This window comes from Trachinotus anak, unplaced genomic scaffold (genome assembly GCF_046630095.1).
Source record: "Trachinotus anak isolate AG129_WGS33_773 ecotype Australia unplaced genomic scaffold, CSIRO_AGI_Tana_v1 ptg000019l, whole genome shotgun sequence".
Classification (NCBI taxonomy): Eukaryota; Metazoa; Chordata; class Actinopteri; order Carangiformes; family Carangidae; genus Trachinotus; species Trachinotus anak.
In genome coordinates, this window is record NW_027273870.1 from 28,460,001 (window position 1) to 28,482,456 (window position 22,456).

General features: G+C 44.0%; 2 protein-coding genes across 3 annotated transcripts in view; one reads left to right on the forward strand and one right to left on the reverse strand.

Annotated features, from left to right (window-relative positions):
- nup133 (nucleoporin 133) overlaps positions 1–13,768 on the reverse strand; it is a 14,070-nt gene extending 302 nt beyond the window's left edge. Inside the window, exons 1-24 of the mRNA XM_071504917.1 lie at positions 13,514–13,768; positions 12,186–12,301; positions 11,938–12,041; positions 11,319–11,552; positions 10,958–11,128; positions 10,360–10,515; positions 10,109–10,179; positions 9,649–9,796; positions 9,336–9,486; positions 8,762–8,916; positions 8,275–8,366; positions 7,647–7,810; positions 7,006–7,100; positions 6,577–6,801; positions 6,375–6,497; positions 6,102–6,201; positions 5,378–5,641; positions 4,258–4,391; positions 3,849–4,007; positions 1,678–1,813; positions 1,234–1,352; positions 482–562; positions 317–381; positions 36–124 (exon numbers count right to left, since the gene is read on the reverse strand). Coding sequence (XP_071361018.1) covers positions 36–124; positions 317–381; positions 482–562; positions 1,234–1,352; positions 1,678–1,813; positions 3,849–4,007; positions 4,258–4,391; positions 5,378–5,641; positions 6,102–6,201; positions 6,375–6,497; positions 6,577–6,801; positions 7,006–7,100; positions 7,647–7,810; positions 8,275–8,366; positions 8,762–8,916; positions 9,336–9,486; positions 9,649–9,796; positions 10,109–10,179; positions 10,360–10,515; positions 10,958–11,128; positions 11,319–11,552; positions 11,938–12,041; positions 12,186–12,301; positions 13,514–13,638 — 3,277 coding nt within the window. The 5' untranslated portion in view covers positions 13,639–13,768. The remainder of the gene's footprint in view (positions 1–35; positions 125–316; positions 382–481; positions 563–1,233; positions 1,353–1,677; positions 1,814–3,848; positions 4,008–4,257; positions 4,392–5,377; positions 5,642–6,101; positions 6,202–6,374; positions 6,498–6,576; positions 6,802–7,005; positions 7,101–7,646; positions 7,811–8,274; positions 8,367–8,761; positions 8,917–9,335; positions 9,487–9,648; positions 9,797–10,108; positions 10,180–10,359; positions 10,516–10,957; positions 11,129–11,318; positions 11,553–11,937; positions 12,042–12,185; positions 12,302–13,513) is intronic.
- An 800-nt stretch (positions 13,769–14,568) lies between these two features.
- Positions 14,569–22,415, forward strand: LOC139636915 (caspase recruitment domain-containing protein 8-like). Of its 2 annotated transcripts, none has more exons than XM_071505346.1 (16): positions 14,569–14,642; positions 15,226–15,395; positions 15,927–16,106; positions 16,494–16,537; positions 16,772–16,812; positions 16,901–17,024; positions 17,354–17,409; positions 17,521–17,566; positions 17,712–17,782; positions 18,626–18,681; positions 18,937–19,151; positions 19,251–19,516; positions 20,339–20,452; positions 20,802–20,943; positions 21,173–21,253; positions 22,161–22,415. In XM_071505346.1, exons 1-16 carry the CDS (start codon positions 14,628–14,630, stop codon positions 22,355–22,357), a joined length of 1,818 nt encoding a protein of 605 aa, XP_071361447.1. In that variant the 5' UTR covers positions 14,569–14,627; the 3' UTR covers positions 22,358–22,415. The 2 variants fall into 2 exon arrangements, with proteins under 2 accessions (XP_071361447.1, XP_071361446.1); XM_071505345.1 differs by having other exon boundaries at positions 22,053–22,414.
- The last annotated feature ends 41 nt before the right edge of the window (positions 22,416–22,456 follow it).

The window sequence follows — 22,456 nt, forward strand, 5'->3', positions numbered from 1 at the left end:
TGCAGCTGTGACTCAGGTTCAGGAGCGTTTCTCACCTTCCTGTATGAGCTTGAGGAGGATCTTGACGAAGATGCTGTCCTTGGCGGCTTCCAGAGGGTCGTCGCTCCCGTCAGCCGAGGACCAGCTGAGAGGCACACAGCATCAGAGCCCAACATCAACAACGAGCTTCACAACAGCCTGGACTGTGACGCACAGTCGCACATTTATAAAAATCAGTTTCAAACTTCAAATTTATTTTTTAATTTTAACTTTTTTTCTGATAAAACTGGGCCCTACTGAGTTTTCCAGTTAAAGCGACAGAGAAACAAAACCTTACTCGTCTCTCCTGAGCGCTTTGCCCAAGATCTCACACTTCAGCGAGTCGATGTCCACGGCGTCCTCCTGCCACACAAACACAGAAAAAACACACAGAGTTGACTCTTAACCGGCCGAGGAGTCGAACCTCAAGCCGACCGGAGCTCAGTGAAAAACAGGAAGTGACCTCGTCGATGTACTCCAGCAGATCCAGAGCCTTTTTGTAGTCGTACTCGTTGGCTCCTCTGTTGTCGTCGCAGATGTAGAGCTGTGGAGAGGAGAGCAGGAGACACGATCATTTTCCAATTATGGCAGAAAACTCAATTAAAATAGTTTTTTGAGGATGAGGATGTGACTCCATGAAGTAGATAAGGAGCTCACATGTTACACACAGTACTCAGATGTGATGTCAGACTAATACTGATACTAATTATAATAATACAAAAATATTGATATAACACTTTTGCAGACAGGTCAAGTATTCAAAGAGGAGACACTTCATGATAATCTTGTGTCAGTTTGCTGGAGGTTTGGTCATTTATCCGTGACAAAGATATTCTTCCCTGCAGCAGAAGTGAGGATATCATCCATATTGCCAGAGATGGCACCAACAACTGCATCCTGACTGGGATGGAAGGAGTGAGGAGGACAGGGCCAGACACAGTGAACTGATGATACACTTCAGTTTGTCTTTTGTTGGAAGAGATTTGCAGTTGCAGGATCTTAAACTGCAGCTGAACAGACCTGGAGGTGATCTTATGAAGAAGACCATGCACCGTGATTGAAGCTCTGGGACAGACACTAAATGGACGTCGAGGTGAGATCGTTCTGACAAACCCAAAAATGACTTTTGAGGAATTCAGCAGCAGATAATCACCTACAGACAAAGGTAATCCAGAATAAAATGTAACAGACACGTGTGTGTGTGTGTTTTCTCACCTGTATGAGGTTGTGAGCGCTGAGCAGAGGCATGGTGTCTGGGTTCTGCTGCTTCTCCTCCAGCAGCTGTCGAGGCAGCGTCTCCTGATGCAGCAGGAAGCGCTCCTGCTCCACGATGTCTGATTGGACAGAGAGGACACGTTCAGCGCTGCGTCATGTCTGATGTTCTGCTGCTTCATCATTGGTAAGAAAAAAAAAAAAAAACTGCAACAAGTCACGTTTTTCAGTTTCTGTCTGGATCAAACCGGTTCTACAGTAACAGGTCAGATCCTGATTCTGCAGCAGAAATCAGTAAAAACACACTTTAGATGTACGGCATGTGATTGGCTGATTACTGGATGATGTCTTTATCCTACAGGAAGTCTTGCATGTTAAATGTTTAAAAATTTATTTGAGAGAAAACTGAGACTGACACATCCTGAGTGCGACAGACTGTGTTTTTACCGTCGACTTGTTTGTTGAGTTCGTCCTCCGGCAGGTTGGATGCCAGCGCCGTGAGCTTACTGAGGGCCAGCAGCGTCTTCTTCTTCACAAAGTACCGCGTCTCCACGTTGGCCTGGCTGTAGAGCGTCCTGTGGGCCTGCAGACGCATAAGACACCACGTCAGACACAACATCACAGCGACAGCCACACGAGACAGATGTAAACGCAGCTGTTTGCATTAGACAGATATTTTAAATTCAGGTTTTTGTGCATTTTAAACCAACAGGAAACAGACACAGCAGCAGCTGCTCCAACGTGCAAACCTGTGACCAACAAATGTTTGGTGTTTTCATACAGAGTCTCATTGCTTGTAATAAAGGATCATTTTCTGACCATCAGCTGATCAATTAACTGACCAAAAATATATTTTTTCAAAGTTTTGTCTTGGTTAGGATCTTTGGAGACACCAACACTCCCTAACACCAAATTCTGCCTGAAAACACAACTATATTGGTTTTATGGAGAATATCTGGCGAAGAAAACATAAATAAACTATAGATGATCTATAAATAAACTATAGATGATCTATAAATAAACTGTAGATGATCTATAAATTAACTATAGATGATCTATAAATAAACTGTAGATGATCTATAAATAAACTGTAGATGATCTATAAATAAACTGTAGATGATCTATAAATTAACTATAGATGATCTATAAATAAACTGTAGATGATCTATAAATTAACTATAGATGATCTATAAATAAACTGTAGTTGATCTATAAATAAACTATAGATGATCTATAAATAAACTGTGGATGAACTGTAGGGAAGTGGTTTCTAGGTTCCTAAACTGACACAAATTAAACCACAAACTGCATTTGAGAAGATTTTTGCTTTTAGATGTTTGATTACATTAAATGTCTGAAACCTTTGTTACTTATGGATCAAATTATGGGAAAATAAATGATTCCACTTTGAGAACCACTGCTACAGATGAACTATAAATATATGAAAACATGATGAAAACTCACAGTGGCCAAAATGTGGCATTTAAAGCAAACATGATGAAAATAGGTTAGAATAATAATGATAATAATATTAATAAGTTCACAAATTTGTGTTTATTGTGTCCTGTAAATGAACGTTACAAAAAAAAAACCCTGTATTTGTACTGTTGGTATTTTTGAAGATTAAACTAAAATATTTGTTCCTCCTCTGATCTGTGAACAGTTTATTAGTCATTCTGAGTTTAAAACCAGGAGAGTGTCAACGTTCAGACGAGCGACTGAAACCACAAGTTAATAAAGGAAGTTTGTGTGTGTGTGTGTGTGTGTGTTAAACAGAGTGTGCCTGTGGTTACCCTGTGAGTACAAGTGAACTGTTGGCCGGAAGGAAACTGTAGAAAGTGTGTGTGTGTGTGTGTGTGTGTGTGTGTGTGTGTGCAGACGCTGGTCTCTTGTTCTCAGCATCAACAGGTTTAAAGCTGCTCAAACAGGAAGGAAACTGAGTTTGTGTGTAACTGAACTGTACTGTCTGCACAGTTTATTTATATCTTTAAGGAAGGAAAGAAGGACAGAAGAGAGGAAGGACGGAAGGAAGGAAGGAAGGAAGGAAGAAAGGAGGGAAAGGAAAGGAAAGGAAAGAAGGAAGTAAGGATATTAATGGAAAGAGGGATGATGGAAAAAGCAAAAATAAAAGCAGACAGGAAGAGGATAGAAGGGAGGATGAAAGAAAACAACAAAAGAGGGAAGAAAGGTGATAGAATGGAAGGAAGAAAGGAAAACATAAAGGAAGGAAAAAAGGTAAAAAAAAGAGGAAAGAAGAAGATTAAAATATTAAAATCAAAGATAAAAGGGATGAAAAAGGAAGATTGAAATAAAGGACGAAAAAAGTAGAGAAAAGAAAGACAAAATATAATGGAAGGAAGTAAAGAAAGAAAGAAGGTGAGAGAGAAGGAAAAAAGGACAAAACAAGTGAAAGAGGAAAGGATGGAAGGAAAGAAGGAAGGAACAGAGCATCGATTATATTATCGAAGGAGGGAGGGAAGGAAGGAAGGAGGGAGGGAGGGAGGGAGGGAGTGTTTTCCTTTTACCTCACAGAGGGAATAGCTGTGCTGGAGCATGAAACAAGCTGTGTGTGTGTGTGTGTGTGTGTGTGTGTGTGTGTGTGTGTGTGTGTGTCGTACACTGTGGTAGTCGTGGACGTGGACGTGGTGCAGCCAGCTCAGGTGCTGGTGAGCCTGCAGGAAGCTGGCCAGCTGCTGGTGCTGCGCAGCCGGCTGCGACAGCAGCTTCCCCCTCTTCCCCTTCTCCATGTACCAGCGAAACAGGAAGTCAGCGAAGTTCTGCAGCAGGAAGTGACACGTGGGAGAGAGAGGGCGTCAGTCAGCGAGCAGCTGCATGAGGAAGCTCGGGTGTGAGGTTAAAGTAAAACTGTGACTTCACTCTTCAGGCTGAAGTGAATCTGAGACGAGGGACTGTTGCACAGAAACAAATAGTCTCTGACCAGACTCGGGGTCAGGTCGGGGTCAGGTTGGGGTCAGGTCGGGGTCAGGTCGGGGTCAGGTCGGGGTCAGGTCTGGTCTTGCTGTGTACCTGGTCTGCGAACTTGGCCATGTAGTGCTGCAGGCGGTTCTGGTTGTCGGTCTGTTCACACATCTGAACCAGGATGTCAAAGTCGCAGTATTTCTCAGCCAGTGCTGCCACCCACTGGTGCTGACCCAGCTCCACTGCAACACACAGCAGACACACACTGACGACACTAAACACACAAACAGCTACAGAAAGACGTTCTCTGGTAGGGGTGTGATGGAAGTAACAGATTAGACACCGACTGTCACCACACATCCACGAGTTGTTGTGTTTCCTGCTGAGACGACAGTTTGTCGCAGCTGGAAACAAAGAGCTCATTAGTTTGTGATTTAGTGTTTTTGTTTTTTAATCTCAAGTGTAGCTTCTTCCTTTATTATCAGCAGTTTAATAAACTAAAAAAGCCACAATTTATCCTGATTTTCCATCTATCCACAACAGATTCATTTCTTATACGTTTTGTTTTTCAACTCTGAAAACTTTATTTTCCCAATTTATTTATTTTTTTCATTTTTATTGTTTTAGTTATTTTATTCTAGTTTTTATATAGTAGAGCGACAGGAACGACGCAGCTAAGACTCCGGTTGTTTGGCGTCGAACCGAGGACTCACCTGAACCAATGGAACCAATAATCTTAGGCTATTTGTTCTTATCTCATCTTCAGATGATAATTTTAAACTGTTTAAGGTTTCAAGTTGTTTATGATTGTTAAAAATCTAGTTTCAAGAAAAGTCTAATGTTTAAAATGCACCATTTTATTCACTGTTGGTTCTGCTTATGAAACACTTATTTATCAACTGTTAAATATTCTTCTTGGTCCATATGTTGTACGGCCAAAACTCCTTCATAACGAAATTTACGGGATCTTTTACAAAAATGTTCTTTTAAACCAAACATCATTATATATTTTATATTTAGTTTTTTTTTTGTCTTTACTTCACCACTGAGAAAACAGAAACAGGAAACCACTGGAGAAAAAAATTATTTATAATATTCGATATATTTGCTGGATGTTAACTTTGTGTTGGTCACAGAAATCCACTGTGTGTTGCTGTAGTTTGTGGTGTCAGAGACGTGTCGTCAGACTCGTTCTCGGCCCCTCAGTACGGTTTAATCCTCCACTTACGTAGAGGCTGCAGCAGCTCAGAGCGCCGCTGGCTGTACTCCATCTCCAGGCTGTCGTAGCGCTCCTGCTGGGCCCCTGGGGGCCTCTGCTGCTGCAGGGAGGTCAGCTGGGCCACCCAGCCGCCCAGATAGATGTCCAGCAGCGCCACCAGCTGCTCACACAGGGCGCTGCGGAGCGTCGAGTCAGCATGAGGGTACACCGAGCGCAGGATGATCTCGTGCTGGCGGGAAATGACGGTGCGGACGCCGCCCACACCGCCAGACGCTGGGGGACAGGACGGGGCGGGAGGAAAGGGGTTAATATGTAATATGTAATATTATGATATTAACTCTTATAAGCGACATGTGAACTGTTTGTACAACTATAATAAAATAAATTGTAACGCAGTTATTGGGATGTAGTTTGTGTGGAGCTGTGCTGTGTGTTTCTGTGACATAACCACAAACATCATCCTCCAGAATCAACAGCTCCGACAGGCTCGACACAAACGGAACATTTTCAGTTTGATTTACTGCAGGACTGTTGTGTCAGACTGATGCTAACATGAGACTTTTTCTTCAGACTCCACATCAAACCAGCCTTTCACTTCATTACCACACACACTTTCTAGTCCTTGAGTCTCTGAGGTCTTCAGAGCAGCGTCGGGCTGCACAGACCTGAGGCTGCTGGAGAGGAAGACGAGTCAAAGACGCTTCACTTCTTCTCACAGGTGAGTTTGTGTTACCTGTCCATGGGATGTACTCGGGCTCTGCAGCAGCATTTTCTGAAGCTCTGTACATGGAGGCCTTGGTTTCTCTGTACTGACCAGCAGCCTGAAGCATGTCCTACACACACACACACACACACACACACACACACACACACACACACACACACACACACACACACACACACACACACACAGTAACATTAATTAAAATCACGTTTCATCTGATAGGTGTTTTTTCGGTCGTCCCTCCCTGACGGCCCTTTGTGAAACGACGGACGGTGCGTTTACCTTGATGATGTTGTTGACGGTGAGAACCACCTCGGCCCACTGCACCGAGTCGACCGGGTTCTCCTTCAGACTCCGCTCCTCCTCCTCCAGCAGACAGTCAAACACCGAGGAGATCTGAGACACCTGTGAGGGCACCAAAGACACCAGTCCAACTCCAGGCCTGATAAAAATCATCCCGACAGGAAACAGTCACCACACAAACCTCTCTGAAGAAGACGTCGGCGGCGGTGAGGCTGGGCGGCACGGCGGCGTTGTTCCTCTGCAGCGCGGTGCCGATGGCTCGGTTGACCAGCTCGGCGTGTTTGGTGTGGTGGTTCTTCAGCACCATGGCCGCCTGCAGCTTCTCGGCATGTTCGCACAGCAGCAGACGAGTCGCCATGGGAGACGATCGCACCATCACCTGGCCAAGCCGGTCCAGCAGACCCACCTGACAGAGGAGGAGAGCGGTGATTGGTTCAGAGATTCTACTTTCCTGTTCTTCAGAAATCCACTGAGGCTTGAGTTGTTTCCTCCATCAGGATTAAACTGTGACGCAGCTTCTGACGCAGACTTGAGAAAAGGTGTCATTTAAAAAAAACATGACAGCCTACAAGTTGTGTGTGTGTGTGTGTGTGTGTGTGTGTGTGTTTACCTGGAGCAGGAAGTCCATGAAGCAGCCGTGGGCCTTCATCTTGTCCTCCAGCTGGTGGAGGATGATGAGGGAGGTGAGAGGAAAGCCAACGCTCTCTGGATCGATAGAAACAGACATTTTTATAAAATAAATTATAATCATAATAATTTTTATTATTATTATTATTGACTGTAATAAAAACATTTTGAACATATTTTCTGTTCTTGAGTCATCATTTCTTTCAGCAAAAGGATTTTTAGACATTTTAATTACCTCTGTTGTGTTTTATATAATTTTTTTTCTAGTTCATTACCTGTTTTTGAAAAGTGATGTTCCAGTACAAGTTGGAACAAAAGATTATATGTTATGTTTAAAGATTATAGGAGAAGGAAAAGTACACGTTTTTACATTTTAAAAACATGTTACTTTGACCTTACGTGATCTTTTTCTCTCCTCACTGTGACAAACAGCTGCACTCAGCATAACATTGTGTGTTTTTTCTTCATGTAACGTGCAAAACAAATGTGTTCAAATTTACTCAACAACTTTAGTGTGGGAATTAAAAAGGCTGAGAAACGCTCCACCAGGCAGCTGCAGCTTTCTGTTTGTTTTCAGGGTTTCCGTCAGGGTGCACAGACCATCCCCCCGCCCCCCCTTCTCACCATCAGGGACGGATTCGGCCCAGCGGGGGTCTGAGGCTGGGTAATCATCCACCAGGTCCAGGTTGATCTGAGTCACCACACTGTCCAGCTCTGCCCCCTCCTCTCCGTCACCGTCAGCGGGGAAGAGCTCGTCTGTGACCGTCTGAGCCCCCACCAGGTCGTTCCTGACAGAGAGAGATCAGGATTTTCACCCACAGTATCACAGCGATGAAATCTCAGCTGTTTAGATTTTTTTTTTGTTTTAGCATCTTTATTGACGTCAGCCCTCAAAAACAATTATCTCCACTCTTTCAAATGAAGACTGACCTCAATGAAAAGATTTTTAAAAATCTAACAAACAGACAAATGATTCCACATAATGTGATGCAGAGAAATGAAGCTCCGACATGTTTGATGTTTCTACCTGATAAATGATTAAAATTAATCATTTTATTCTGATTTAATGAGAATTATATGATTATATATAATCATAATCCTCCTTTTTAAACACTGATGAAACTGATCCTCTGTAAACGCTGTGTGACGAACACTTCAGACGACTAAACTGAGAAACACTGTGTGAAACTAGGAACCAATTCTCACAATTTTGATTAGATTTTGTTTTTAATTTTTTTATTGATCAACGCACCGACAGAACTGCAGGAAAGCCGCCTTCAGGAGTTTGGTTTTGTCCTCCTGGGCGACGGGCTCGGCTCTGGTCGGAGTCTCCATGGCTGAAACCTGAGAAACAGAAACGCAGTTTACATTCAGTCACAGTCTTTAAGTTTTTCCTTTTTCCCAACTGGATTTCCAGTGTGTGAATACAAACAGGCTGAACTCTTACTGGTGCCCAGCTGTTACCAGCTGTGTGCACATCTGGCTCTTTCAGGGTTTCTGCAGGTTCACAAAGTTTAACTTTTTTTTTTTACCACACAGAATCTAATTTAATCTCTAATCCTAAAGATGACTAAACCTAAAGGTAACTTCTGTGGCAGGATCTTGTGCATGAAATTAAAGACTATGTTAAACCTTCTAAGGCCCTTTTTTCCTTTGTGGATATTAAACTCATTGCTTTTGAAGAGCTGCAGACACCCTGTCGCTCAACAGCCTCTAAACTCTGCAGCTTTGAGATTTACCTCCGGAGCTGCAGCCAGCGAGGAGCACAGCGAGTCCTCCATGGTCTCCGGCAGGATGGAGGCGCTCTCCCGGGCCACCACCGCCACCAGGCCGCTGTTCTGGGAGAAAAACACCGGCAGGTTGGCGCAGCAGCCTCCTCCACGAACACCGTCACCTGGACGGACAGAGACGTCAACACAGACATCATCATCATCATCATCAACATCATCATCAAGACAAAGTTTAAGGTGAGAGTTGACAGGCGGTTCTCAGGCAGGAACCATGTTATTATATAATGTGTCTTAGCTTTACCTTGCTCCTGAATGGTGCTGTTGTATTTCCATCGTTACATATTAGATGCTGTTTCTGTGTTTTATTCTCACCATGTTTCTTTGTTTAATTTGTCAAAAATCTTCATAATTTAAGATCATTCAAGTCTTAAATATTGTAAAACATAAAATCCCATTTAACTGCATTGATTCTGTGCTGTGAGTTTTTCCAGAATTTACTACAGACAGTGGTAGAGAGATGACAGTAAATGAGGGAGACAGAAGCTGATGTGCAGTTTGTGGTTGGCGTTACAACATTTCTCACCGGGCGAGTTAAAGCTGAGTTTCTCGTCAGGTAGCCCCCCCCTGCTGGTCCCTGTTGAGCAGGCGAACACCAGCTCCTCATTGTAGAGGAAGGCGGTGGAGCCGGGGGAAGGTGGCAGCACCAGCCGTGTGGCCTGCAGGGCCTCCTCGCTCTGAGGGCAGAACATGTTCAAACGTGAGTGTTTATCCTCTGGAGGTCTCAAACCTCAGAACTACAACATCTCCTCAGGAAAGTGTTATTAAACCCAGTAAACAAGACTCTGAATCCTTTGACACGGGATTTTAATCTCTGCAGGATCCGGACCAGGACTGACTTGGAACGGAGGGTTGTATTTGGTGACCTCCACAGTGAAGTGGTCAGAGATGGCGGCTCCGTTGTCCTGCAGGGTGACCAGGCAGAAGTAGGCCAGGCAGGGGGTGTCTGACGGGTGCCAGGCAGCGGCCAAAACCACCAGGCCAGACCTGAAAACAGACAGCACAGAGTCATTCAGTGCAGTGGTCCTTTGTTCCATCAGCCAGTAGATACTGCTCCTGTGTGCTCGCTGCTCTGAGTTTTTTTATGGTCGGGAAAACATCTTTTCTGATCAATGGGGATTTAATGAAGAACTGTCAGTTTGTTAATATTTAACAAAGATGAATGAAGAATTTTTTTCTGACAAAGTGTAAAACAGGCAGAAAACACACACACACGAGCGCGCGCATACACACGGGCACACACACGGGCACACACACGGGCACACACACGGGCACACACACACACACACACACACTCACTGGCTGAGCTTCATATCCAGATACGCCACATTGGCCCCCTCCTTCATCTCCTCATAGTTGCTCTCTGACCCCTGGTGAGACAGAAATCCTTTTGTTTGTTCCAAACTTTATTGACACTCTCAGTGATAACGTTGTATCACTGCAGCTGCTAATCTCTGGTATAAATGATGGAAGTTTATTGAAACTTTATTGATGTTGGATGGAAACAGTTGGACCTCAGTGTCTGTGAAGACGTGTGCCCGTGTACTGACCCAGATGGCGTCGGTGATGCTCTCGGTCAGAGCTCTGCGGGCGTCCCAGCTGAGGGTCTGGTGCTCCCAGCTGTCGTCCAGCTCCCATTTACTCAGACTGGAGCTGGTCAGCGTGTACAGGCTGCTGGCTCTGCCCGCCCACAGCACACTGTGGAGCTGCGGAGGGAACAGAGTCGGGGTCAGGTTCGTGGCAGCTCAGGTGAACCAGCAGCAGGTTGACTGAGCTGAAAACACTGAAACTCCTGACTGTATCATGACACATGATGCATCAGTATCTGTCAGGTTTAGTCCTGCAGGTGGAGTGTTTCTACAGAATGATGTTGTTGGTGTTATGACGATGGAGTGTGTGAATCTTTGCACTCTGATGCATTAGATAAGAACAGATTAGCTGCTTCTGATCATCTTTCACATACACATGTGGCTTTGGACAGGGGCATATTAGCAACATCAGCACCAAACACTGAACAGCTACTAAAGGCTCTTTATCCAACATGTCAGTGTTTAATAATGTTTTGTTTCCTGCAGCTCTTCACAGTAAAAATCTGGGCAACAACAGAGCAGATCAGTAAATCCTGCAGCAGATATTAATATGACTCACGGTGTCGTTGGCTGGCGGGGAGAGGATGCCGAACAGGCTGGAGACACGGCGTCCGATGCCGGACAAGACGCCCTGACCCTGCTGCAGAGCTCGGAACTGCAGCTTTCCTGAGGCATCTGCGCTCGCCCTCAACAGCCGACTCCTCACTGAGGACAAGACGAAGCTTCCACCCTGAGAGAAGAGAGAAGAGATGAGGACAGGTAAAATATTCAGTTTGAGAAGAGTCAAACCAGAGTGGACACACTTACTGTGTCACAACTGTTTTCTGTCTGGTTTGTTTAAGTTTGACAGGTTTACCAGCCAGTTAGAGATTCCAGCTTCACTTGCATCATAATAAACGATTTACTGCAGATTTACTTACTCTGACGGCAACAACAAAGTTGCAGAGGTCTCCCAGGTCCACGTCAGCCTCTGTGTAGTTGCCCTCCTGAGCCAGGCTGGGCCAGAAACGAGAAGTTCCCTCAGTCGCCACCGCCAACACGGAGATGGACTGAACTGCGGCCGTCTCCAGAGGAGCGGCAGACGTCACGGCCACGAGGTCGGCTGTGTAATTGTACTCGCTGCTGGGCAGCTGCAGCTCCTTACACACTGACAGCTGCAGGAAAACACACACAGAGCATGAGTTTGTGTTTATGTTGTTGTTGTGACCTGATCCCCTGAACGGACAGGCTGACCTGCTAACATCCTGTATTTCCTGTGACTCTGATGTATTTCCAAACAAACAAACACAACATTTCGAGCTCCTCTCACAGGGTAAAAATCCAACATCAGATTCGTCTGGTCCCAAACAATCTACACTTGAGTACAAACTGCTCCTGTGAGGGCGGCACTGTCTTAAAACCTCAAACTTTAGAGGGAATATTCAACACACATCAGCTGTTTGTGCTACAGCTCTGCAACTTTTCCCCTCATGAATAAATGGCTGAACTGCAGCAGGATAACGCGCGGCTCTGTTTAATGGAAGAGGAGACGAACTGCACCTTGGCCACGGCCGTCTGGCAGATCTTCCAGATGATCAGTCTCTCGCCACAAACCATCCAGGCCCAGCCGCTCTCATTCACCTTCACTGAGATCTGGTCATCAGCTAGAGGGAGCAACACACACACAGACATGTTCAGAGGGAAAACTGGGAAACGGTCGTTTGAACAAACCTTCACAAACAGACCAGGACATCAAACAAGAACAGAAAACATCACAGAAAGAGAGAGGTCGTTTTTTTTTCCTCTACCATCAGCCATCGTCAGTGCCTCCATCACTTTGACAGGTAGCGATGAGCCGAAGGTCTGGACATCAAAGTTGATTGAATCTCCGGCTGCTTGGCTCTGCACTCGGGTGGGCGTTGACCTGGAGGAGGGAGATTTAGACTGAGACCGAGGAGACACGTTCTCCGCTGAATACTGAGCTGAATCTAGTTTGTGGTGCTGCTGAACTACAGCACACTGTATTGAAACTACTGCTGGACCATCAGCCGTCCTGGGTCATCTCTCTCTCTGCTGTATCCCAGAATCCTCCTTGTCTCTCTGTGTGTTTGTTTCCTTGACCTGTGTGAGTGATGTGCTTGGGTTTTGTCTCTTGTGTGTTTGTGCAGCCCGTCCTCTCCCCAGATGGAGAGGAGGTTGTGTGGTCTGGAAGGTGCTCGACACACCACCTGGTCTGATGTGGTCTAGATGTGAAAAAAATCAACTTTTAGCTAAAATGAGATAATCTAGCCTGGATATGACAAATGTCAGTGTGGAGGTTTTGGATCTGGATGTGTGAAACCTCCCTTTTGTACAGTTTAACAAACAGAGTAAATGTGTCACAAACCTGGAGTCTCTGGCTTCCCTGTGATAATCTACCCCAGATTTGACAAATCTACGTGTAGTTTTTAGTCTAGACCTGCTCCAGTGTGAAAATGCGTCTGAAATCATTTTAACTTCTCTTGTATAATCTAGTCCACATTTGACTAGTCCTGGACTAGCGGTCAGACTTGGTCTGAATATGAAAAAGGTTTCACAGCGGAAAAATATCTAATGAAGATATTATTGATCGGAGCAAAGAAAGCTATAACAAGGAAATGGCCACAACCCAACACACTGACACTGGAAGACTGGCAAGGGACTGTTCACGAGATCTACACCATGGAGAGACTGACATTCGCTCTAAAATTGCAGTCGGAGAAGTTTAAGAGTTGGTGGTCAAAATGGATCAGATATACAAGGAGACCTGAACTGCTTTAAGTATCTCTATTACATGGCTTGAAGTACCAGTCTGCTAATCTTGAGGGGAAAATGAGTAAATGTGACTTTCTTTGTTCAGTTGTTCCTATTTTATACGTGGTGAAATGAAAGGGAGAGTAAGAGCTTGGAGAATATGTTAGCACAATTGTCCAATCACATGTTGTAGTTTAGCTCTGTATGTGTGTAATGGTGCTGAGATGACTTTCTATGTTTCTCCCTGATAAAAATAAAATAAAAATAAATAAATAAATAAAGGTTTCACAAATCTGAACCGGTGTTTTAAAGCGTCTTTAGCCTCCGTGGGATAATCCCGTGGCGCCGGTCAGTGTTTTCTCACCTCGCCGACAGAGGCGTCCTGCGCGGGGAGAACAGCAGGCTGCTGGCCCCGGAGACGCTCTTCCTCCCGGCGGCCCGGGCCTGCTGCCTGCGGCCGGAGCTGGGCGCGGTGCGGGGGCTAAACATGCTGCTGTGACCCCGAACGGCTCAACGGGGCAAGAAAGGTGTGATTTTAGTTCAACCGACAGGAGTTCACCGCCTCCACAGAGCCTTCCTCTCCGAACAGCGCGCCGTGCAGTCGCATGAATAAAGCGTCATCATCTAGCGAAGCCCGCACACGTTCAAAACAAACTTTATTCACAACAAGAGCAGTTTACAGCCACGGTGCGCCGGAGGGCAGAGCTGGTTCCTGGTGAAGACATGCCGGCAAAAAATAAAACTGCAGAAATAATAATAATAATAAAACAAAGCGAATTATTCTGACATAAACTACAAGTGTCATCCTCTTTGGAAACTTTTGTGCGTGTGAGCAAACAATGTGAAATATTTATCCAGTTATGCAGTAAGTGAGCCGGTCCGGTCCGGTCCGGTCCGGTCCGGGGCTCCAGCAGCAGCAGGAGCAGGGGAGCGGGAGCGGCCGCCTGCTGCTGCTGGAGCCCGGGGGCAGGACCGGGGGCAGGACCGGTCACAGCCAGAACAACAACAACACACAGAGCAGCTGCAACGAGCCGCGTGTACGTGACTGCGCATGCGCGTCTACTTCCGAAACACAGCGGTTGCCGAGGGGATCGATGCGTTTGATTTATTGTATTGGGACGTTTGATTTTTCCACAAAGCATCGGCAAGAATGTAAAACTACCTCCAGCCCTGCAGTTACGTCTGACTGGAGTCCCATATTGAAGCTCACATTAGGCGGACAAATAAAAATCCTCTGACACTGAAATAAAAAGATGCTCGGGCGAGTTCAAGGCTGTGACTGTTGCCAAGCAACAGCCTCTGCTGAAGGGAGGAGGGAGGAGGAGGGAGGAGGGAGGAGGAGGAGGAGGGAGGAGGGAGGGAGGAGGGAGGAGGAGGGAGGGAGGGAGGAGGGAGGGAGGAGGGAGGAGGAGGGAGGGAGGGAGGAGGGAGGAGTTCGATGATGGGAAAAAGTTTCAAAGTGAAAGAAGAAGCGGACCATGAGCTGTGAGGAGGTAAGATCAGAATAATGTTCATAATGAATCCTAAAGTTGTTTCAGATGATGTTTTTTAGATGTGAGGTGTCGATTTGAGTCAGTAAACTAAGGTAAGAGGACAGGAGAGGGAGAGAGGAGGAATACTTCCTCAGTTTTGGGAAGTATATTGACTGTCACCGCCCTGAAAACTCTGTTATGTCATTAAATTCTGAGGCTTTCCCCTGAAACGCGGGCTGCTTCCCGTCAGTGAAGGTGTCTCTCCCCTGCTCCCAGCCTTCACCACCCGAACCCAGCCCGGTCCGTGTGATCCAGTGCCGAGGCTTCCCGCTAGGTTACAAGGCTCAGATGGAGAATATGAACATTTATCAGACTGACAGTTTGTCACAGTGGATCATCATGGTGCCTGAGAGCTAATTTGAAAATGGGGAGAACAATGAAATAAAAAAGCGGTGAAGGAACCAGTTCAGAGTTTAGGACAAAGAAGTCATGAAGGCAGAGGCAGGACAATTGTTATTATAGTGCTGTTATTACTTCATTATCATTGTCTTGCTTTGTTTAATCATGTGTTTTTTCATTTGAGTGTTTCTAATCAACTCCCCAGACCAGAAGCCAGAAGATGAGTGAGTGTGGAAGGAAGGAGGAGGAGCAGCCAGCGTCTCCACCCAACAGATCTGTGTCTGGATCATCTGACTCAGCATCTGACTCAAGGCCTGATTCATTGTCTCATGAATATTCACACCCCAGCGATGGACCTGGATCCTCAGACAGACCGTAAGCTCACACTCTTCACGCTGAAAGCTCAAACTAACTGAGCCCCAGGCAAAGTGAGAACCGTTCCCAGATCTGCCCCTTTAACGGGATCCTCACCAAAATGTAGTGGGTTCCTCCCCGGACCATACCACATCCCTCCACCAAGTCTGACAAACTGGTGCTGTAGTTTTTGTGTAACCCTGCTGACAAACACACAAAGAAACAGACGCAGGCGAGAACATAACGTCCTTGGTGGAGGGAACGAAGGTCTTCACCTTCAGATGGAACGTGGCATCAATACGATTATTGCAAATCAGATGTTTAGTGCATTACATTAAAATGATCTCAGGCAGATTGTGTGAGCTTTGTGTTGATGAGAAGTGAGATGAGAAGCTCAATGCCACTTTCATGTCTCTATTAATAGGAAACTACCTTCAGGAGATGGTTAGCTTAGCTTAGCACAAAGACTGAAAACAAGGGGAAACACTTAGCCTGTCTCTGTCCCGTCAGCAACTGTAAATGTACTGTAACTAATTCATTCTGTAATTACAGAGCTCCTCCTCATGAACCGTCAGATGATGAGTGGAAGCAGCTGGAATCAGAACTGGAAATGCGTTTCTCAGAGCTTAGAGTGGAGGAGCAACCAGAGTCTCCACCTGACAGACCTATCTCTGCGACAGCTGGACGGACTGATTCACACCCCACTGATCAACCTGGGTCCTCAGAAGCACAGTAAGATCACACTGTTCATGCTGTAAACGTGCCCATTAAAATGAACTCAGGTAGACTGTGTAACCTTTGTGTTGATGAACACCAGAGGGTTAGATGAGAAGCTCAATGCCACTTTCATGTCTGCACAATTAATAGGAAACTACCTTCAGGAGATGGTTAGCTTAGCTTAGCTTAGCTTAGCTTAGCTTAGCACAAAGACTGAAAACTGGTGGTGATTGTTTGTTCATGTCAAAGCAACAATACAGTACAACACTATCTACAGTTTGAATGTGCACCTGATTTTGCTGCTGGTTTTTGTCTGACAGCTTAATATCTGCTCAGCCCACACATGTATGTACCGTATGTTATTGCCTGTCATGTTAACTTTCTTTTAATGTGCTGTTTTAGGTTTCAACGTTGGCTACAGCGTCCATCATGCGGTTACTATGCAGGTAAGTGAAGAACATGTATGTAACATGGATTTGGGTGAACTGAACCTTTAAGGATTCAGGAAGCTCCTCACCTTTGTCTGTGTGAAGCCTGACGTGACCTTTGGTTCTAGCAGATCTGTACATTAAACCAGATGATCACGTTGTTTTTCAGAAATGCCTTTGTTCAATGTCTTTTTATTTCATAATTTCATTTTTGTGACTTTAACTTTTATTTCCCGTCACTTTTCATGACAGGGATAGCGAATTCCCCAGACTGGCCTGAGATGAGATCAAAAGTACGGACATTGAATGTTTTTATTCACTCCACAGCACATAATTAGAAGTTATGTTTTGAGACTAATTTTATGCCTTTTTCAATTCCAGTCCCTATCAATTCCAAAAAAAAGAATGGGAGGAATAAAAGCAAAACCAAAGTCAGTTCCACTCTTTGTGGGAGGAAACAAGAGAGGGGCGGCGCCCACGAGGATCCGTTCCTTCACGTCTAGAGGTTGGTAGCTCGTTACTGGTGACTGGATCGTCAGAAATGTGAGAGTACACGGAAGGTGTCGGAAAGCCGACACCTTTTTAAAGTGTTTCCAGAATTTTATATCCAGTCCTGTTGATTTCAGTCGTGATCCTTAAACTGAGGACGCTCCTCAGCTGCTGTTCATGTGTGTGAAGCCATGAGATTTTCTCTCATTGGCCGAATTCTTCATGTTTACAGTAAAATAGATGATTACATCTAAAAATCCACTTGTTTTTTTTAAATGTCTTTGATTTTATTATGGTATTTTTGTGACTCTAACTTTTATTTCCTGTCACTTTTCATGTCGGAAGTGTCAAAACTATTCTCCAAGTCTTCACCACATCAGGCATCAGTGAATCCAGAATCAGTGAGGCCTTCTCAGCATTGCAATACATATACATACATTTATTCAATTCATAGCAAATAACTGTTATAATAATATATAATAATAATAATTTTGTGCCTTTCTGAATTCTAGATGGAAGGCCCTATGGAAGAACCCATTGCTGCAGGTGTAAACTTTGGTAAGAGAAAAAATATGTTGGAGTTTTAGTGGACTTTGTTCTTATTCCACTGTAACCAGTACTATTAAAATAGACTTAATATTTTCTTATTTCATCATGGATATTTTGAACACCAACTATTATTTCTTGTCAATTCTCGTGACAGTGTTGAAAGCACCACTGGCTCTAAAAGCAGCAAAGCTCGAATCATCTGGTGACGAGACCGATGGGATGAAGGTGAGTTGATGGACAGTTTCAAGGCAGATAACACACCATATAAAAAACCATTGCTCCACTAAATGAAAAATATCAAAGCTTAAAGTATTAAATTAAATGAAATCCTATTATATATTTTAGGTGTTTATAATATTTGTTCACATTTTTATTGTAACTGTTTTTATTTAAGATATCTGACTTGCAGTATTTGCTTTTGCTTTATCTTTCTTCTTCTTATTACAGTGCATCTTGCATCATTCATTCTATTTGGCAATAAACCTGAATCTGATTCTGTTTAAGGAAACAAATTGCAGTTAGAAATGTTGCAGCGACATCACCAGTTATCACCATCACCATACATCATGTAGCCAGAAGCAACTTTTCTTTTTGTGTGTGCTTGTCGTCCCAGCTGTTGTTGGTCTGGATTCAGACTAAAGCTGAACTGAACTGGGCGAACACGTGTGGTTTGCTCAGATGTGTTGACAAGCCTCTGTTTTACAGTTGTACTGTAGCTTTTATGTCTTTATCTCCATTTCACACTCACCTGATAGGGGCTAAATCAACCAATCAAAGTGTTCGACATGCGTCAGCTCCTCTTACGAGGGTCTGTAAGGAAAGTGAACTTCTGCGACCTGTGGTTACCCATAATGCCCCTCTCTGCATCGGTTTGATGACGGTTATTTGTATCTTAGGAGAAGCACAACTTCAGCTTTAGTTGCAACATGTTTTATTCCTGTCATCAGTATTTTCAAATGTCCTGTCTGACCTGATATAACGTACTTAATTAAATATGTATCGCTTCATAATCCACAACTACAAGTTGTTGTGTTCTAAAAACTAATTTTGTGCTTTTCTGAAATCCAGGGCCCATCGCGTTTCATTCCTGACGTGTTAAATGAACGTGGAAACATCTCTTACAGGTAATTAGACCAGAAAATAACAAACTATAGTTTCATCTGTTTTAATGGTTCTCGCTGTAATTACTGCATGAATTGGTTTTTAATTACCTGAGTGGACAGGTTAATGCAGCGTTGATGACTGCATATGAAATCCAGGATCAGTGAATGAAGTGTGTCCTGCTGAATTGTTAGCACGGAGCGCTGCAGTCGCCTGTATGTAGGTGATAAAAGGGCCAAAAACGTGTCACATTCCTTGAACAGTTCTCTATCATACAGGTTCAGTATCCCAGGCCCAGGTGTGTTCCAGTGTGATTTGACTAAACTGAGGTTTACTATGACTCGGGACGGGGAGTTGTCATACAGGGTCATCCAGTGGGATGAGGATCTCCTCCTCTCATCTGGAAAGACGCCTGCAGGTCTACTGTTTAACATCAAGTGTTCTGAGGATGCTGTCTCTCAGCTGCACTTCCCACACTGTGAAAAAGAACTTGGTAACTATGTGCTTTTTTTAAACCCTTAATGTGTAATAATTTGTTTAAATGGAGTTAAAAGGACTTTGAAGTGGTGCTGACGACTCTTTGTATTCACAGACCCGTTCTCTGAAGGCCTGTCAGTTGTCCACATCAGTGATGATGGAATGAACATCCTTGAGCCGCAGGAAATAACACGGACCCATGTGGTTGTGGACGTCCCTCACCTCTCTGCCTTTGGCCTGGTTTGGGAAATCATCAAAAGGCTTCTAAACATCGGGAAACCAATAATTGGCCAAGTTCTGCTGTTTCACCAACCAACGTACACAAGGAAAAGCCGGAAACTCTACGTGTTTCTACTGCCAGATAACGTCCCTGTGCGGGAGGTAAAAGCTTTTCCAATTACTTATCAAAATTCTGGATTTCAGTCAGTGACACTTTCCTCTGTACTTGTTATCAAGGTTCGTTATTCTGTAATAAGACCATATCAAATCAATTGAGAAAATGTTCCTGCTTTATTGAAAGGTTCCATATTTCACACTTCTTCTGTGTTTTATCTGAAGTGTTGATCTCCATCAGAAGATATATTTGTGGTTTAAGAACCAAAAACCATCTCAATGTAATTTTACATCTCCTCTCTCAGGCTTCTCTCTGGAGCTCTAGTAACAACAGGTCAGTCAGCCAATCAGAGGAGAGGATCTGAACCTCTCTTCTGATTGATCTAATAAAAATTCAGCAGATTTCAGGTAAACACTCAGAAAAAAACAAATCCTGCAAGCTTGGATGGTGGGTCCAGGTGGGCGGGGCTGCTTTGTTGTGACATCGCAAAGTTCTAGAAGTCCTGACGGCTGGTTTTAAGGCTCAGTTTCTGAATACAGGCTGTGTGCATTTCTCTGTGGACTGAGGCTTTGATACTTTCACAGTATTAATATAGAACCTAGACCTGCTTTATAACCACAAACACATGGACATCTACCTTTATACTGGATGGAGCTTTAATGGGAAACTTTTCTCACTATAACAACATATAAGTTTATCCTCTTATATCTGAAAACTTTCTTCTTATTATACAAGTGAAATAAAATAATAAAATGGTGTTTTTCTATCAAGAAAACTTTCTTGCTCAAACTGAATTATTTTGTTTTATTTACTCTTGTCGCGGGATAATGAAACCACTGTTTAATAAAAATGTTGTAATGCTCCTGAAGGTGAAAGGACAACAGGAAGAAGCTGAGTACATTGTGACCCCTTCCACCTGTGACCTTATTAGAGGTCAAACGTACAGTCTGGAGTGTTCTGAGGCTTATAGAGTACAACCTGCGGTGAGTCTGTGAAATACAACTTGGGGCTTTTTATTTGAAATGGTTACAGCAAGATTAAAATAACACTATGATCAATTATACTGTTCATATCAATATAATAATATAATGTAAAGTGTTAGTGCCAAAGAACAAGGGTCAATGGGGACTACAACTCAGTCACATGGCATTCGGCTGACCAATGGTGGAATTATGATCACTCACTCACTCACTCACTCACCCACTCACTCAGGTGACCAACACCTTTCAGATTACACAGCCATTTATTTCAGTGTAAAAAATACAGCTTTAACTTTACATGTTTGCTTAATATATGGTGAAGTAACCATGAGACTTTCTTACTGATTTACAGAGTGCACCATTTAACTTCAAGTATGGACCAAATTACCACCCAACTTTTGAGATTCTGATCAAAGCAAGCAAAGAGGGAGCGACTGTGATAGTCCGAGACCAAGAGAAGAGAAGCATCTGGGAGTATTACATTGAACTAACTGGTACCCATTATTCATTCACACATGTGAACCTTCATGACTGCTTTAATTCACACCATTCATCTTTTGTTCTGCATTTAACTGCTCATGTTTTTCACCGGAGTGCAGGACCTGTGCCTCCAACAGGTTATAGATAATATGCATATATGCTATTTAGTTTCCTGCCCCAAAAATAATTGATCAGAAAATCAAACTGTACACTTCACTGTTTTGTCATTTGTTTCTGGTTCAGGTTTAAAACCAGCCTCAAGCTCAACTTCCCCGTCAATCGAACCCCCGACCGGTGAACCAGCCCTGCCTCCAGTAGAAGAAGGTGAGCTACACCGTTCAGTCCCAGCAGGTCTGATTCCTGCTTTCATCTCTGAATATGCACCTTGCTCACTTCACGTAATTAATAACATCAGAGCTTTTATTGTGTTAGCAGGATTAATTGATTCAGAGTTAATATTGATGCGGACACACCAGTCCAAATTGTGCTCAACGTCTTAACAAATCTCTGCATTTTCTTTCATAAAGTGATTTAATTTCCCTACATGTGATTAATGATTTTTCTTGTATTATATCAAACTAAATCATTTGTTCTCGGTTCAGGTTCAGTTTCATCCTCCACTCTCCTTTCTAACCAGCCTGCAGCCAATCAGAATCAGTTTTATTGCCATGTAGGTTTTCACAGACAAGGAATTTGTTCTGGTGTTTGGTGCAAAACAGTAACGTAGGACGAAGGAAAAGAGTTTAAACAAGAGTGAGAACAAGGAACCAGCCTCACTCCCTGCACCAGCTGGAGGAGGAGAAGGAGATGAGCAACACTGTGTTCAGATTACCTACAAACTCCCAGGTTGTTCCCCGTCAGTAAGAGGGAAACATTAATACTTTTCATTCAATTCAAAATACTTGACTCCGTCCTCGAGGGACAAACAGAAATACACACAGACAGTTTGACAATGTGGACGATCTTAGAGTGAAAATACAGAAGGATTAATTTAGATTTGAAAGTGCTGAGAGCTGGTGAACCTTTAACACCATCAGGAAGTTGATCGTATTTGTGTGCAGCATTGCGGCTAAATGCAGCGTCAGCCTGCTTGGTTCTGACTGGATGTTCTACCACGTTCCAGATCTTGATCCAAGTGAGGAAAATCTACCAAGGAGGGGGGAGGGAGAGGAGAAGCTGTTCTCTGTCCGGACAGAGTTTATTGACAGGGTGTCCACTTCTGTCCTGAAAGATCTGCAGGATGTGCTTCTGCAAAAGCGCGTCATCAACAACAGAGAACTGGAGTCAATCCCAGCAATACCCAGGGCGGACAAAGCACGAGAGCTGATCGACATGGTGCTAAGAAAAGGAAATGGGGCTTGTGGACTTCTGATCGATACCTTCTGTGAGGTGGATCCATTTCTTTCTGCACAGCTGGACTTAAAGTGAAACAAAAGTAATGCATTTGGCGAGGCTTGAAAAATGTAAAGCACACAGGCTCATTACTGAGGAGGCAGAGACGTGTTTTTGAAATCAATTCAAAAGGAT

Coding starts and splice junctions, on each gene's coding strand:
- LOC139636915 (XM_071505345.1), top strand. Junction 17,783..18,625: donor ACGAGACCGATGGGATGAAG/GTGAGTTGATGG, acceptor TCTGAAATCCAG/GGCCCATCGCGTTTCATTCC. Junction 20,944..21,172: donor GTATTACATTGAACTAACTG/GTACCCATTATT, acceptor TTTCTGGTTCAG/GTTTAAAACCAGCCTCAAGC.